This window comes from Pleurodeles waltl, chromosome 2_1 (genome assembly GCF_031143425.1).
Source record: "Pleurodeles waltl isolate 20211129_DDA chromosome 2_1, aPleWal1.hap1.20221129, whole genome shotgun sequence".
Classification (NCBI taxonomy): domain Eukaryota; kingdom Metazoa; phylum Chordata; class Amphibia; order Caudata; family Salamandridae; genus Pleurodeles; species Pleurodeles waltl.
Window position 1 is genome coordinate 685674917 of NC_090438.1, and position 16231 is coordinate 685691147.

At 43.6% G+C, this 16231-nt stretch overlaps 1 protein-coding gene across 7 annotated transcripts in view; it reads left to right on the plus strand.

Moving 5' to 3' along the window:
- Window positions 1–16231, plus strand: part of COBL (cordon-bleu WH2 repeat protein) — an 890550-nt gene that overhangs the window by 827549 nt on the left and 46770 nt on the right. For all 7 annotated transcript variants that reach the window (XM_069216764.1, XM_069216715.1, XM_069216757.1 and 4 more), the window contains one exon: window positions 3240–3349. In XM_069216764.1, coding sequence (XP_069072865.1) covers window positions 3240–3349 — 110 coding nt within the window. The remainder of the gene's footprint in view (window positions 1–3239; window positions 3350–16231) is intronic.

The following is a 16231-nucleotide window of genomic DNA, read 5'->3' on the forward strand; positions in this document are numbered from 1 at the left end:
GGTCATTTGTGTATATTTTGTGTATGTTACTTACCTCCCAAGGGAGTATGTCCACTGAGATATTTTTGGCACATTGCCACTAAAATAAATTACCTTTATTTTTAGTAACTCTGAGTATTGTCTTTCTTATGATATTGTACCTATGTGATATGGTGGTATTGCAGGAGCTTTGCATGTCTCCTAGTTCAGCCCTGGCTGCTCTGCTATAGCTACCTCTATCAGCCTAAGCTGCTAGAACACTACTACACTCTACTAATAAGGGATAACTGGACCTGGTATAAGGTGTAAGTACCCAAAGTACCCACTACAAACCAGTTCAGCCTCCTACCGAGAACAACCACATTTTTCCCAGCTGATGTATGTTTGATAACAATGCACCCATTTATATTTTTGAAATACCTCCTGGACACCCCAAATGTGGAATAATGGCAGTGTATTCGTGTGCTCCTTGATCAGTTCATTAAATTAAGTCCATAAAAGTAAAAGAACAAGGAAAGGTGCTGAAAATATTATTAATTTAGCAAGTGCAATACTTCATTAAACCTAGGCACCAGGTCTTTTTCTGGAGTGAAATTAAAGAGGAGTAAGATACAAAATATCTAGGGTGAGTTCAAACAAGAGGTGACTATTGAAGTTTCTGTATGAAGGACTGCGCAAGCATTTGTGTTGATATATGCAACCTAATATTGTTCATCCGCATGTGTGACATAAAGACTGTTGGTGAGGTATTATCATCTATCGGCTTAAACCCTTAAAGGGGCCATCTGGTGGCTGTGTCACCACACATGTAAAAATCCATGCGGACATCATCAAACAAAGCAACATTCTAGAATGGCTATTGCAGGTGATTGTTAGGGAAGCAGGACTGGATAAAGAAAACAGTTTTTTTTTTTCCCTGAGGAGTGGATAGGCCCTATAAAGGTGCCATCTTGCTTAATAGGGTCGCAGTGTCCAATTGGACCATCGGGAACTAGCAGAGGAGCTGTTTGCAGGCCTGTTTTATGCCCTTTAAGGCAGTTTTTCGCTGTTGGTTTCTCAGATATTACCAAAAACAATGCCTGCAGCTAGCACAAATGCATGCAGTCACCCATACCCTGCAAAACACCTATACAGTCTGTCTTTACAAGTGAGGGCCTCTTCTTTAGATATGTGATTTCTTAATGGGAGGGACTTTTATTTTGGTACTCAGACATATTATCTGTCTCAGTCCGGACTCTGCTTGATGGTGTAATATCTGCAAAGCCTGTACACTGACAACCTGCCCAAAATATTGCACCATCAGGCTGTGATGCAAAAGTATCTTTCAAAGGTCCAGGGAGGAAAGAGTTCATGTTAGAAAGGCATTCACACTGAAAAGATGAGCTCTTGTATTGTGTGTTCATAGCTAAGCCTTCACTAAGAATGACATGGCGCCATGCCCTGAAATGCCCCTTTGTATAGGTCAGTGAGTGTGAACAACTAGAGATGCAGGCAGAAGAGAAATACAGTAGGCATTAGGTTCCTTCTGAGACCTCTGTCTGAAAGAAGTTTGCATTCCCATTGTATCGTTCGTCCAAGGAAACCATCATTAAACTATATTTTTCAATCAGTCTACTGGTCAGTATGATGCAATTTCAGTATTTTTTTCAGGTTCGTAATTGTGTGTGGGAATGAAGTTGCCAGTTTTGCAATGAGACCAGGCAACGATCTGGCTCAAAGCCACTGAAAGGCTATATTGAGCCACTAATCAATCGTCTTGATACACAGTTTGATACCATGGACGAATTATTACTTCTGGGATCAATATTCACTGGGTCCTTAAGCAAATGACGTGCATTTTGTGCTGGTGATGTCATTGTATGCTAGGACGCACTTCCACAATCTGCAGCCACTCTCATTCTGTGCCTAAATTTGTGACACATTTTCATGCCTAAGTACTTGGATTGCTCCCTGATAACAAGAGGAAATACATAACAGGAAGCCTGTACCACAAAGCGAATGATGAATAATTCTAGGTTTGCCTCCATGCTCGTAAGCAAATTGGTACCACACTCAGAAAAGCTGTGTGATGGATTCTGCTTTGTATGGTATAATGTTCAGTTGGAAAAGAAAAAAGACTTGTCGGGTCGCGCCACCCGCAGACTACATCTGCATGTCTAAGTAATCGATTTAATACCCTCCAGGGTCGCATAGTGAGAAGAGGTTTTTACCCTGGCTCCTGTAAAAGCTATACATGTTTTTTGCAGTGTATTTGTTTTTTTTCTTCTCATTGCTTTTTTTTTATAGAATTGTTGCCTGACCATTGAATGTTTTAGTGGTGCACTATGTAAATTATAATATTCCTTTCTGCTGTCTCCCGGGATCACTTATGATCATAATTTTGTTTCCGCAAAATAAGTAAGTAAATAAGCCGTATACTTAGTCTTCTGTTGAAAAGTGAGTCCAGTTCCTTCAAGACACCAATGATCTCTCTCTGCTGCGGTTCTTGGTGTTTGGCAGGAGACCCGCTTCAAGACCCATTTGCTGCCCTCTAATTTGATTCACGGTCATCTTGCTGACCCCGTCCAGGCTAGGACAACGCTTTGCAAATGTTGTTCATGTATAAAAATGAAATCCCAACTTGTAAGCACATACAGACGCTTATGAAACTTGAGTAAATGTGGGGGTTCACTTTGCAGCAACACCAGGCTAATCTAAGTTATTCGAAGTTATATTTGCTTGCGTTCGTGTTTAAGGGTGTATTTACACTTTTGCCAGCTCCATCCGGGAACTGAGAGTTACTCATGGACTTAGTAAATATTGGACGGTGCACACAATTGAACCAGTGTGTCCCAGCAAATGTAAAATGGTCACAACTTTTTTTTATTTATTTTTTAGAAATCCTTTTGTCCGATGATGTTTGTTTTACAGAAAAGTAACCAAAGAATGCACCCTGGTTGAAAATTAACTTACATAAGAACTCGGTAAACAAGTATTTACCTACGGGGTACATGTCCTGCAATGAACCTGAGAATAGTGCTCTCTTGTTTTCTCTGTATCGAAGCCAACCTCTCAATTGAAAAATGTATTTTGCAGCAAAGCTGCCTTGTTGGCATTGTGCTTCACTGATGAATAAGTAAATTATTGCAAGTCCTCAAATGAGTTCAGAAGTCTAAGGCACAAATACTTCCAGGGACAAATAATGAGCTAAAGTAGCAACATTCAACCAGGCCATTGGAAATGTTCATTTTAGTTAGAACTTTGTTTGTGTTCTCTTGCAGTCCAGTCAGCAAAGGTGAAGACCTGATGGCAGTTAGGAGCGGTGAGGAAGACATGTTCATTACAGCCCAGTTCGAACAAACCCTAGCTGACCTGGATGAAGACTTGGAAGGTTGGTCTTTAAAATTGTGTTTGACAAAATTACAAAAATGCCAATCAAGGTGTGTTTGACAAAATTGCAAAAATACCAATCATCTGCTAACCCTTTGAATACCTTGCTGTCGGCTATACTCAGGGACATTTGAATTATGCGAAAATGGACGGCCATATTATGAGGGTGGTTTGAATCAATTATGTGGCAAAAAAAGGCAACTTACAGGGAGTGCAGAATTATTAGGCAAGTTGTATTTTTGAGGATTAATTTTATTATTGAACAACAACCATGTTCTCAATGAACCCAAAAAACTCATTAATATCAAAGCTGAATATTTTTGGAAGTAGTTTTTAGTTTGTTTTTAGTTTTAGCTATGTTAGGGGGATATCTGTGTGTGCAGGTGACTATTACTGTGCATAATTATTAGGCAACTTAACAAAAGAAAAATATATACCCATTTCAATTATTTATTATTACCAGTGAAACCAATATAACATCTCAACATTCACAAATATACATTTCTGACATTCAAAAACAAAACAAAAACAAATCAGTGACCAATATAGCCACCTTTCTTTGCAAGGACACTCAAAAGCCTGCCATCCATGGATTCTGTCAGTGTTTTGATCTGTTCACCATCAACATTGCGTGCAGCAGCAACCACAGCCTCCCAGACACTGTTCAGAGAGGTGTACTGTTTTCCCTCCTTGTAAATCTCACATTTGATGATGGACCACAGGTTCTCAATGGGGTTCAGATCAGGTGAACAAGGAGGCCATGTCATTAGATTTCCTTCTTTTATACCCTTTCTTGCCAGCCACGCTGTGGAGTACTTGGACGCGTGTGATGGAGCATTGTCCTGCATGAAAATCATGTTTTTCTTGAAGGATGCAGACTTCTTCCTGTACCACTGCTTGAAGAAGGTGTCTTCCAGGAACTGGCAGTAGGACTGGGAGTTGAGCTTGACTCCATCCTCAACCCGAAAAGGCCCCACAAGCTCATCTTTGATGATACCAGCCCAAACCAGTACTCCACCTCCACCTTGCTGGCGTCTGAGTCGGACTGGAGCTCTCTGCCCTTTACCAATCCAGCCACGGGCCCATCCATCTGGCCCATCAAGACTCACTCTCATTTCATCAGTCCATAAAACCTTAGAAAAATCAGTCTTGAGATATTTATTGGCCCAGTCTTGACGTTTCAGCTTGTGTGTCTTGTTCAGTGGTGGTCGTCTTTCAGCCTTTCTTACCTTGGCCATGTCTCTGAGTATTGCACACCTTGTGCTTTTGGGCACTCCAGTGATGTTGCAGCTCTGAAATATGGCCAAACTGGTGGCAAGTGGCATCGTGGCAGCTGCACGCTTGACTTTTCTCAGTTCATGGGCAGTTATTTTGCGCCTTGGTTTTTCCACACGCTTCTTGCGACCCTGTTGACTATTTTGAATGAAACGCTTGATTGTTCGATGATCACGCTTCAGAAGCTTCGCAATTTTAAGAGTGCTGCATCCCTCTGCAAGATATCTCACTATTTTTGACTTTTCTGAGCCTGTCAAGTCCTTCTTTTGACCCATTTTGCCAAAGGAAAGGAAGTTGCCTAATAATTATGCACACCTGATATAGGGTGTTGATGTCATTAGACCACACCCCTTCTCATTACAGAGATGCACATCACCTAATATGCTTAATTGGTAGTAGGCTTTCGAGCCTATACAGCTTGGAGTAAGACAACATGCATAAAGAGGATGATGTGGTCAAAATACTCATTTGCCTAATAATTCTGCACTCCCTGTATATGGCAAACTGAAACACATTCTCTAGTAATAGTGGTAGGCTATTTTGTCATTTTAACAAACATTAATACTATCTGGGTAGAAGTTTCATCTCATTAATACCCGTTTAATACCAGAAAACAGCAAACATTACCTTAAAGACGATTAGTTGACCTTTGCAAAGGATTTGCCATTGCACAAGACCATGCGTTGCACTTTTAAAATACATTTGAGGTAGAAAAAAAAGTTTTTTTAATTGAAATTTTCAAATTGGCTTGCAAATGGTAGATTATGTGGCAAGTAGAATAAATCAAAATTATCTGGAAATCTGAGTGGCTTCAGAATCACCTAATTCCAGTGGCCCTGGATAGACTCAGATAAGTTACTAAAGTAGTCCTAGTACCCTTTTCATGGCACCTCACATCTTACAGACGAAGGAGTTTACAGTAATTGAAATTTAAACATGTTTGGATTTGGTATAGCACAGTTTCTTTATTCGAAATATCTCCATTTGTTGGTCATATTACACCTCTATTGCATCATCGAAGCATACAAAACAGATAAAAATGTAACAACAAAGAAATAACTGAACATGTCCAAATCATGACATAAAGCAAAACAGCAACAGCTCACTATGATTCAAAAGATTCAATTCATTAGATCCCAGAAGCCCCCCATCTCTTTAATTGGATTCGTCTGCATGGTGCTATCAGGGAACGGGTACTTTTAGGTGAGTTTTCTATAGAAAACTGTATTGTTTGTAAACATTTTTCCATAAATGCTTGGAGTTAGCAAAGATGAGACCAGTGGATTTTACCACTAAACACTACACTGGATACTCGGACTGCTACAGGAGGTTGGCCTGTCAAGTCTTATTGACTCTGGGTAAATTTGTTCAGTAGAAGTAAACAATTACATACTTGTATATAAAGTAGCAGGCTTGCATAAATATAGAAGTCAAAAATGGCAATCACCCAAATCGAATAAGCAATAAAGTAGCGCAAAAATACAACACATGTGATTAAATAAATAACCTACATAAACGTCTAATATAAAATCATATTAAAATTTTATAAAGTACAGACAGCACACTTAAGATCAAACTAATCAAAGATGATTGTCGGTAAACAGCTCCACAGCTGTAGTAAGATCTAAGTACTGATGCGGACAGATGGCTGTCTGATGTACAGTTGCAAGCTGTGTGCAATCCCACAGCTGCACACTCATACACTAGGACTTCACTGGAATGTTTGGAGCTATCTGTATCCATGTAGTGTACCTAAGGCCGCGTGGGTGCTGCTCCCCTGACTGACCGGGTACCCCAACATTTACATGAAGATACTGCTTCCAGTAACCAGAGAACATATATAGTCAACAGTCTGCTTACCTTCAACTGGGGATGTTAGATTCATGGTCATCCCTGCTCTTGTCTCTAATGAAGGGTTGAGAGGGATTCTTGAAGCTCTTTTAGCAACTCTAGTCCCTTTGCTCAGGCAGAAGCTTCTGCCCAGTGGTTCCCAACCTTTTCACTTCTCTGGATCGCCACTTTATCATTACTGAATCACTATTGGAATCTGGGGACCCCCCACTGAGCCATTACTGCAAGCTGTAGACCCAGTCATAATCATTGTCAATGATTTAAACAGCAAAACAATACACAAAAAATACAGAAACAAGTATTCATTTAAACGCACACACAAATCATAGCACATTCTATTTAATTTGCAAACAAACACAATAAAAAAAAAAAGTAATTTTAATAGGAAGGTTGGAACGTTTCTAAATTCAGTTGAAGCCACACATCATCCTTACTATATTCTGTTTGATGCACCTGCAATGCTCCCACAAATCAATCTGAGGATACTAATTTAATTTTTAGCTCCACTTTCAGATTCCTTGACAATTCCAGTAAGTTTTAAACTTTTCAAATATACATTTGGCCACTCTATTTATATACACTTTATTAATTTGTTAATGTTAGTTCATTTTCTAAGCAGTCACTGACCCCCTAAGGAGGCTTCACGGACTCCCAGGGGTCCTTGGACCACAGGTTGGGAACCACTATTCTACATAGTTAAGGTAAGCCGTTGGGAAGACTTGCAGAACTTCAGCAGAGCTTCAGGTTTGAGAAAATGTGTATCAGGCAGCACATGTAGGAGGCTGGGCTGGTTTGTAGTGGGTACCACAGGTACTTTCACCTTATGCCACGTCCAGTTATCCCTTATTAGTGAAATGTAGTCAGTGTCTAGAAGCCTGGCTGTCTAGAGGTAGCTGTAGGCAGAGCAGCCGAGGCTGAACTAGGAGACATGCAAAGCTCTTTCAATACCACTACACAAGAAAGACAATACTTAGTGTTACCAAAAATAAAGGTACTTTATTTTAGTGACACAAGGCAAAAATATCTTAGAGGCTATACTCCCTTAGGAGGTGAGTATTATACATAAAATATACTCTAGTAACCAAAATCAAGTAAGTAAACAGTCATAAAATAGTGCAAATAGTGAAAATCACCATTGGGTACAATGGGCCTAGGGGGAACACAAACCATATACTAAAATAGTGGAATGCGAATGTTGGTTTCTCACCTAGGTAAGAGTAGTGTGTAGAGGGGCACTGGGAGTGTTAAAAAACACCAAAGGTAAGTAAACTACCCCACCCCAGAGCCCAGGAAAGCAAGAGTAAAGGACAGCAGGTTTCCTCAGAACACACTAAAAGTTGTGATAAAGAATTAGGCAAAAACCAAGCAAGACTGCAAGACACCAACAATGAATTTCTGGACCTGAAGACCTGCGGAGAGAGGAGACCAAGTCCAAGATCAGCTGAAGAGTCCAGGAGTAACTGGAGCCCCTGCTAACCCGGATGAAGGCGCAAAAGTGGAACCTCCAGTTGGAAGAAAAAGTCAGCGATGCACCAAAGAAGACAGCTGCGTGTTCCTGCTTAGTGCAAGAGATGTCACACGTCGAATAGATGATTGCAGGCTGGTTTTTTGTCGCTGGATTCCGTCAACAAGCCTTGGCTCACGCAAGAGACGCATTTGGTGGAAGGAGGTGCTATCCGGGCCCAGGAGGGACCTGGAGGTCTCAACTCTGAATGAGGAGACAGAGGGGCTCTCAGCACTTCAAAGAGCCCTAGGAAGACCAGGCAGCACCCATAGGAGTCCCAGCACATAGGGACAAAGGAGTTACAAATTGCGGTAGTCGCAGCACTACATAAAGGGATCCTACGCCACCAGAGAACAACTCAGGGAGCTGGATAGAGTGCTGGGGACCTGGGCTCCGCTGTACATGTAGGATTCCTTGGAGAAGCGTACAGAAGCCCTAGGAGCTACAAAAACGCAGTGCACAGGGGTACTGTCTGGCACGGGGAGGCAAGCTCTTACCTCCTCCAATTTGGACAGTTGGGCCTTTGGGCAGTCAGGGTCACTTTGGTCCACCACCTGTGTTTCAGGATCCAAGCTCGTCGCTAGGACAGGGGACCCAGAGTACCAGTCGTCGCAGCAGAGAGGTGTCTGCTGAAGCAGGTAAGTGACTCTGTCACTCCACGGGAGATTCATTCGGTCCTTCTAGAGCAGGATAAAGACAGGTAGTCCTCGGAGTGTGCACGACCTGGAAACTGTTGCAGTTGCTGGCTGGAGCTGTAGTTACAGAGTTGCAGTAGCCTCCTTGGATACTTTGTTGCAGTTGTAGAATTCCTGGAGCAGTTCTGCGGTTGATCCGACGGTAGAAGGTGAAGCAGAGGTTGCAGCGGATTCCTGCTGGAGTCTTGCAATCCGAATCTGAGGAAACAATCAGAGGAGAAACCCTAAATAGTCCTGAGGGGGGGATTGGTCAACTACCCAGGTAAGCACCTATCAGGATGGGTCTCTGATGTCATCTGCTGGCACTGGCCACTCAGATGCTCCCAGAGTTCCCTGACCATTCTGCAGACAAGATGGCAGAACTCAGGGACACTCTGGGGGAGCTCTGGGCACCACCCCTGGTGTGGTGTTGGGCAGGGGAGTGGTCACTCCCCTTTCCTTTCTCCAGTTTAGTGCCAGAGCAGGGACTAGGGGTCCCTGAACTGGTGTAGACTGGATTATGCAATCAGGGCACCATCTGTGCCCTTCAAAGCATTTCCAGAGGCTCTTGGAGGATACCCTTCCCATGCCTGTAACACCTATTTCCAATGGGAGAGGGTGTAACACTCCTTTCCTAAAGGAAAAGCTTTGTTCTACGTTCCTGGGATTGCGCTGCTCAAGCCCCAGGAGGGCAGAAACCTGTTTGTGAAGTGGCAGCAGCTGGGGCTGCAGTAAAAACCTCAGAAGGCTGGAATGGCAGTACTGGGGGTCCACGGTGGAGCCCCTAGGGTCATGGAATTGGTCCCCCCCAATACTAGAATCAGTATGGGGGTACAATTCCCAGTTCTTAGACACCGTACATGACCATATTTGGAGTTACCATTGTGAAGCTACATATATGTATAGACCTACATGTAATGCACACTTATAATGGCATCCCCGCACTCATGGAGTGTGGGAAAATGGGCCTGGACGATGTTGGGTCACCTATGTTAGTGCAGGGGTGCCCTCACACACAGGTACTATGCACCTAACCTTCAGGGTCTGAAGGTTAGACATATAAATGACTTATAAGTGACCTGGTGCAGTGAAAATGGCTGTGAAATAGTGCTTACACTGTTACACTCAGGCTGCAATGGCAGTCCTGAAGAAGTGCTTGTATGAGCTCCTTATGGGTGGCAAAAGAAATGCTGCAGCCCATAAGGATCTCCTGGAACCCCAATGTCCTGGGTACCTAGGTACCATATACTAGGGACTTATAAGGGGGGGTCCTGTATACCAATTTGGAGTGGAATACTGGGTTACCAGTATGTACGTACAAACCAGAAACCAAAGAGAGCAAAAACTCTGGAGTTCTGATTAGCAGGACTCCAGTGACACAGTCAAACATACTGACAAAACAGTAAAACATACTGACATGTAGGCCACAAACTATGAGCACTGGGGTCCTGACTAGCAGGATCCCAGTGACACAGTAAGAACACACTGACAAACACTGACAAGCAGGCAACAATGGGGTAACCATGCTAGAAAGATGCAACTTTCTCACAGGCAGCACCATGTTTAGAGAGAAAAGCAGCAGGGTCCACGTAAATTTGTTTTGATGAAGGTGTTCAATAAGAGGGGAGAGACTTTAGCTTATATTGACAGTCCTTGCCAGTGTTACATCCACCTCATAGTTTACCTGAAGGAGACAGCGTGCTTACTGTGCAGTTATTGTGCTTTAGACTATGTGCTCAGACTCTATATTGCTGTCTTGAACCTTTACATGGGAAAATGGATTAAGGGAACTACCCCTCAGGCTACAGGGTAGGGAGATAAAGTGAGGTTCTCCTCAGTCTTGAGGCATACAAAAGCATCCCAAAGGAGCAATAGATCGGCAGTTTTGGGGGTCCCTTGTGGTCAGGGGCCCTTCAAACAGTGCTTGAAGGAGAAATACAAGGGAACCTCCAGGACAACGTAAGCAAATGTTGGTGATGACCAGCTGAATAGGTGGTTGCAGCTGTTTTTATTCTGGTTAGTTATGCCAGTCCACTCGCACCAGATGTTCCGTCCTTCTCTTTTAAGGTACAAGGGAATAAAGATATTTAGGAAGTGCATTCCATGCCTTGGATCCATTTACTTCACTAACATCACCTACAAATATCCCACTTGCTGCAATAGGAGCATCATTTGTTAACAGGTGAATTAATCGCCTCAATAAGATAAAGACTGCTCCCTAGACACTTATATACCTATACAGCACCAACCTGTTCGACAGTAGACCAGTCAGTAATTTGTATCTATGGTACAATTGTTCAACTTTTGATGCTGGGCTGGGGAAATGAAATAGGAAAGGCTACAGGAAATCACTCCTGAGGATCTGCACCACAACATTTTCTTAATATAATAATCAGTCTATATCAAAGCGGATAGCTTTCAGGTTGAAGGTTGACCCCAACAGAGCTTCATGTCATCCGGAGAGCTGAAGTACTCTTCCGCTAAAAATCGAAAAAAAACAAGCTAATATGAATATCACCTCGTATTTCTGAGACCATGTTGCCAAATAACAGAGTTCTTTTTGTAAGGGGATGATGGTAATTTTCATGTATTTTTCATATACCACACTTTGGGCCTGATTTAGATATTGGCAGAAGAGTTACCAGTGATACTCAAAGTTCGCCCGGGGCCGCATGCGGCCCTCCTGACCTTTATATGTGGCCCCAGGTCAAGAGCTGCACTGGGCTGCTGTTTTCTTCACTGTTAAATAAATAGGCAATCCTGTATTTAAATCTTAATTGAAGTTCATGAAAGGTCATAACTAGCTTATCCTGCACAGCCTAACTTTAAGAAACAACTTTATTTTTAAAGTCGTCTTGCTGCAAAAGTGTAAAAATATAAGGTATTTTCAAAGTTCAAAGAGTGTAGTTCATTAACACGAAGAACCGTTTCTCCCTAATACATCACTTTATACCAGTGCACTGAGAAGTATTTTTTTAAGCAATAGTTTTCAAACATCAATTTACATTTATTCTCTCCCACCCACCCCCACCCCCCACCACCCTGAAAATAATGCAAGTCAGTTGTTAAGTGCACATTTTGGGCCGGGATCCTATAATAGTATAGTAATAAAATATTAGTTTATTAAATCAAACACAGTAGAAGTTTTTGTACAATGCACACTCAGAAGTTTTGTATTTCAATGTCCTTTTATAATTGATAACGAAGCATAAGGAGGGATAGTGAAATTAAACAATTGCCCAGGATCACACAATATAGAGAAGCTGGGAATAATCCCAGGTTTTCTGGCTTCTCATTAAGCAATCCAGCCAATGGATGTAAATGCTTCGCCTCCCCTACCTACATCCACCTTACAGGCACCGCCTCCCCCTTTCCTGGTTTTAAGCCCCCAACCGCCACCCTTGTATTATCAATGCGGCCCTCGGTCACATCTCAGTCAAAACCTTTTGGCCCCTGGGAAAATGTTTGTGAGTACCCATGAGTTAGACCATCTCAAAGGGGACGGATATGCCGTCTGCCGAAATCTAAATCACATTATATCCTTTGAGATTTAGATTTTAGCGACATGATATCCATTGCGACGGAGTAACTCCTTCACCAATATCTAAATCAGGCCCTTTGTCTTTCGGAGGAAGCAGAAAGTTTCAGTGTGTTCTTAACTGGAGATCATTAACTGTTGATCAGGGACTGGCGGCCTCACAGTGGTAATGCTTGACAGAGCTATGGCCTACTGTAGTTTAATAAGACAAATGGGCAATTTCTTGCATGTCTTGGTATACCCTGTCTATCCTGCTTTCGATTTTAGTGGGATAGTTTTTCTGCTTGGGGAAGTCTGGAGCTATGCGAATTATCTACTTGACACTACACTTACACATTAAGAAGTGATGTACAGATGCACTCCAAAAGCAGTCATTTGTTTATGCTTTGTGTAACATACTAGAAATACTCCTGCCCGTCCAAGGCAAAAAACCTCTTGCTTTCTCTTTTCTCCTGAGGATGATATTGGTGCATCTGGGAATTCTTCCCCAACCCCTTCTCCTCTCTTCAAGTGATATGTAAAAAGGGATGCTGGGGGAGGAAGGACATACCAGGAAGCTTTCCTTCTGAACTCTACCAAGACCTTAAGATCAGACCAGAGGGCACAAGACGTTTGACTGGAGATGGAGGAAGGTGCCACACTCTCACGGCTTTGCCTGCCTCCATCTCAACATAGTATCTAGGCACAACACTACCTAAGAAATACAAATGTAAAGTGAGGTGAGAGCTCTATATAATTGTATTAATTTGAGCTATTGGTGTTGTAGCTTGTCCTGTTTAGAATTCTGTCAGAATGCAGCTCTATAAGGGACTCTGGGATCTAAGGAATTATGGGATCTGGAGGAATAAAGACAGAATGGTAACAGAAGGTATGGTGATTCGTTCCTGCGCTGTCAAGCACTTTGCCTCTCTCCCTTACATGTGCAGGGTGGCAGTCTGGGTATATTCTGAGCTATGACTCGACAAGGGCACACCCGACCGGTGCTTATCCACTATGGGAGGCTTCTGGAGCATGGGAGGGGTCTGGGGCATGAACCCTTTCTCAGACGTTTGGCTTTCTTCAGCCTTGTGTAGTTTCTGATCAAGTTGCCGCCCTGATCGCTCTTCCAGTACCATCATGCTTTATGGGCTTTATTTATTCAGTAGTATTCGGTATACTTGCCATGACTGCCGCACGTCACAAATTCATGTTTTTTCCCCTTTTGGCATCCTTCTATTCATTTGGCACCATCTCTGCCTGACGCTTGTTGCCTAAAGGTTTTCTGGGCCTTCTCTGATTACCCCCTTTATTTGGTAATTTCACGTGGCATCTTGCTCAATTTGTGGCTAAGCTGCTGGTTTATAGCTGCCTATATGATTGAGACCTTATTACAATTATAATTTGCAAGTCTATCCCTCACATGTTCTCATTCATCACATCACTAGATGCTGCATCCCATAACACTATAATTGCACCTCAGTCTTCATCATGCACAACACGGAAACTTTTCCCTTATAGACTCAAATAAAAAAGGTACTCTTCTAACCACACACCTTACACGGTATAGGTTGTAAGTAGGCTCTTCAGCAATATAATAAACGCTATACAAATGCTACAGTTAGATAAAAATGCAATATGTGCTCTACGTTCCACAGTTAGATGTCATGGTCGGTTCTGCCACATTAAACATTAGCTGAAATGCCACAGGATCCAGGCACCTGTCTGAACATTCTCAGTTTGCACAGTCTGATCTGCCTAGATGCCAGAAGATAGTCTCATTTCTGCTGCAGCAACTATAGATAAAGTTAAACCGACCTCTTCTGTTCACCCTCATAGTTATGTTCAGTTAATGTAGGTTTCAGGATTAAAATCTGATTAAATCTAAAAAAGAGCGAATTCAATTTTGATATCTCTACAAAAACTGAGAAGTATATTCATTACTGAAACTGAACGACTGCTAGGCTCATTCTTGCTTCCCTATTAATCTATTTGGGGCACCAGTCTTATCCTACAATTCTCATGTTTTTACTGAGTTGTGCATGTCTTTGTATTCTTGTGTTTGACCCAAAGCAGTTCTCGTTTTGTATTATTTTAGCCACGCCATCATGGCACGAGAGCTGCTGAATGGTTCCAACATTATTTCCATTAAAAATAGTTCCTTGACCTTTTCTTGTATTGAGGCCTTCTATCCTGAAATATGGCCCATGTTTAAAACAGTGAAATGCCTGGAAATTGCAAATACCATCAGGAAACGTCTTGTACTCATCTGTTTTTCTGTGGTACCATAATCGCAATGTGAAAAACATGAACATCATAGGCAAAATGCTTGAATTAATTTCAGCTTCTGTGAACTATTCTGGACTACATTCCACAAAATCCACACTGCTGCATATTTTACTAACTGTGCCGCTACCGACAGTGGGCAACCTTATACGTGGCTCAGCCATGCCCCAGTAGGAAACATCTAAGCCGAAAAGAGACAACACTACACCAGAAGCAACCCTGATGGGATTTGGCCTTTTTGGGCTTTCAGTGAGGTGAAGCTTGGCACACCGTGCACAGAGCCCTTATCTGAGTCTACCCATCAGGGTATCTCACATAGAAAAACAAATCCTCTGCTAATTTCTAAGGGCCACTGGAATGGGGAAGATCAGAGATGGGCAAATCAAATCATCAAATCAAATCACAAACATTTATAAAGCGCGCTACTCACCCGTGAGGGTCTCCAGGCGCTAGGGGGAGGGGGTTTCTGCTGCTCGAAGAGCCAGGTCTTGAGTTGCCTCCGGAATGCGAGGTGGTCCTGGGTGGTCCTGAGGTTGGTGGGGAGGGAATTCCATGTCTTGGCCGCCAGGTAGGAGAAGGATTTCCCACCTGCCGTGGTGCGGCGAATGCGAGGGACGGCGGCGAGTGCGAGGTTGGCGGAGCGAAGTTGACGGGTGGGCGTGTAGAAACTGAGGCGACGGTTGAGGTATTCGGGTCACTTGTTGTGGAGGGCTTTGTGTGCGTGGGTGAGGAGCCGGAAGGTGATCCTTTTGTTGACGGGAAGCCAGTGTAGGTGTCTCAGGTGGGCGGAGATGTGGCTGTTGCGGGGTATGTCGAGGATGAGGCGGGCTGAGGCGTTTTGTATTCGCTGCAGACGTTTCTGGAGTTTAGCGATGGTTCCTGCGTATAGGGTGTTTCCGTAGTCCAGGCGGCTCGTGACGAGGGCGTGGGTCACAGTCTTTCTGGTGTTGGCGGGGATCCAACGGAAGATCTTTCGGAGCATGCGGAGGGTGAGGAAGCAGGAAGATGATACAGCATTGACTTGTTTGGTCATGGTGAGAAGTGGGTCCAGGATGAATCCGAGCTTGCGTGCGTGGTCTGAGGGGGTAGGTGCGGTGCCAAGGGCTGTGGGCCACCAGGAGTCGTCCCAGGCGGACGGGGTGTTTCCGAGGATGAGGACTTCCGTTTTGTCTGAGTTCAGTTTCAGACGGTTGAGTTTCATCCATTCTGCAACGTCTTTCATTCCATCTTGCAGGTTGGTCTTGGCGCTGGTGGGGTCCTTGGTGAGGGAGAGTATCAGCTGAGTGTCGTCGGCGTAGGAGGTGATGTTGATGTTGTGTTTGCGTACGATGTTGGCAAGGGGGCTCATGTAGACATTGAAGAGAGTCGGGCTGAGCGAGGAGCCTTGTGGGACGCCGCAGATGATCTCGGTGGGGTCTGAGCGGAACGGTGGGAGGTAGACTCTTTGGGAGCGGTTGGAGAGGAAAGAGGTGATCCAGTCCAGGGCCTGTCCTTGGATACCGGTGGAGCGGAGGCGGGATATTAGGGTTCGGTGGCAGACGGTGTCGAAGGCAGCCGAGAGGTCGAGGAGGATGAGGGCGACTGTTTCTCCGTTGTCCATCAGAGTTCTGATGTCGTCTGTGACTGAGATGAGGGCGGTTTCTGTGCTGTGATTGGCTCGGAATCCGGACTGAGAGGGGTCGAGTAGGTTGTTGTCTTCAAGGAAGTTGGTAAGTTGCTTGTTGACGGTCTTCTCTATGACTTTGGCAGGGAAGGGGAGGAGCGAGATGGGGCGGAAGT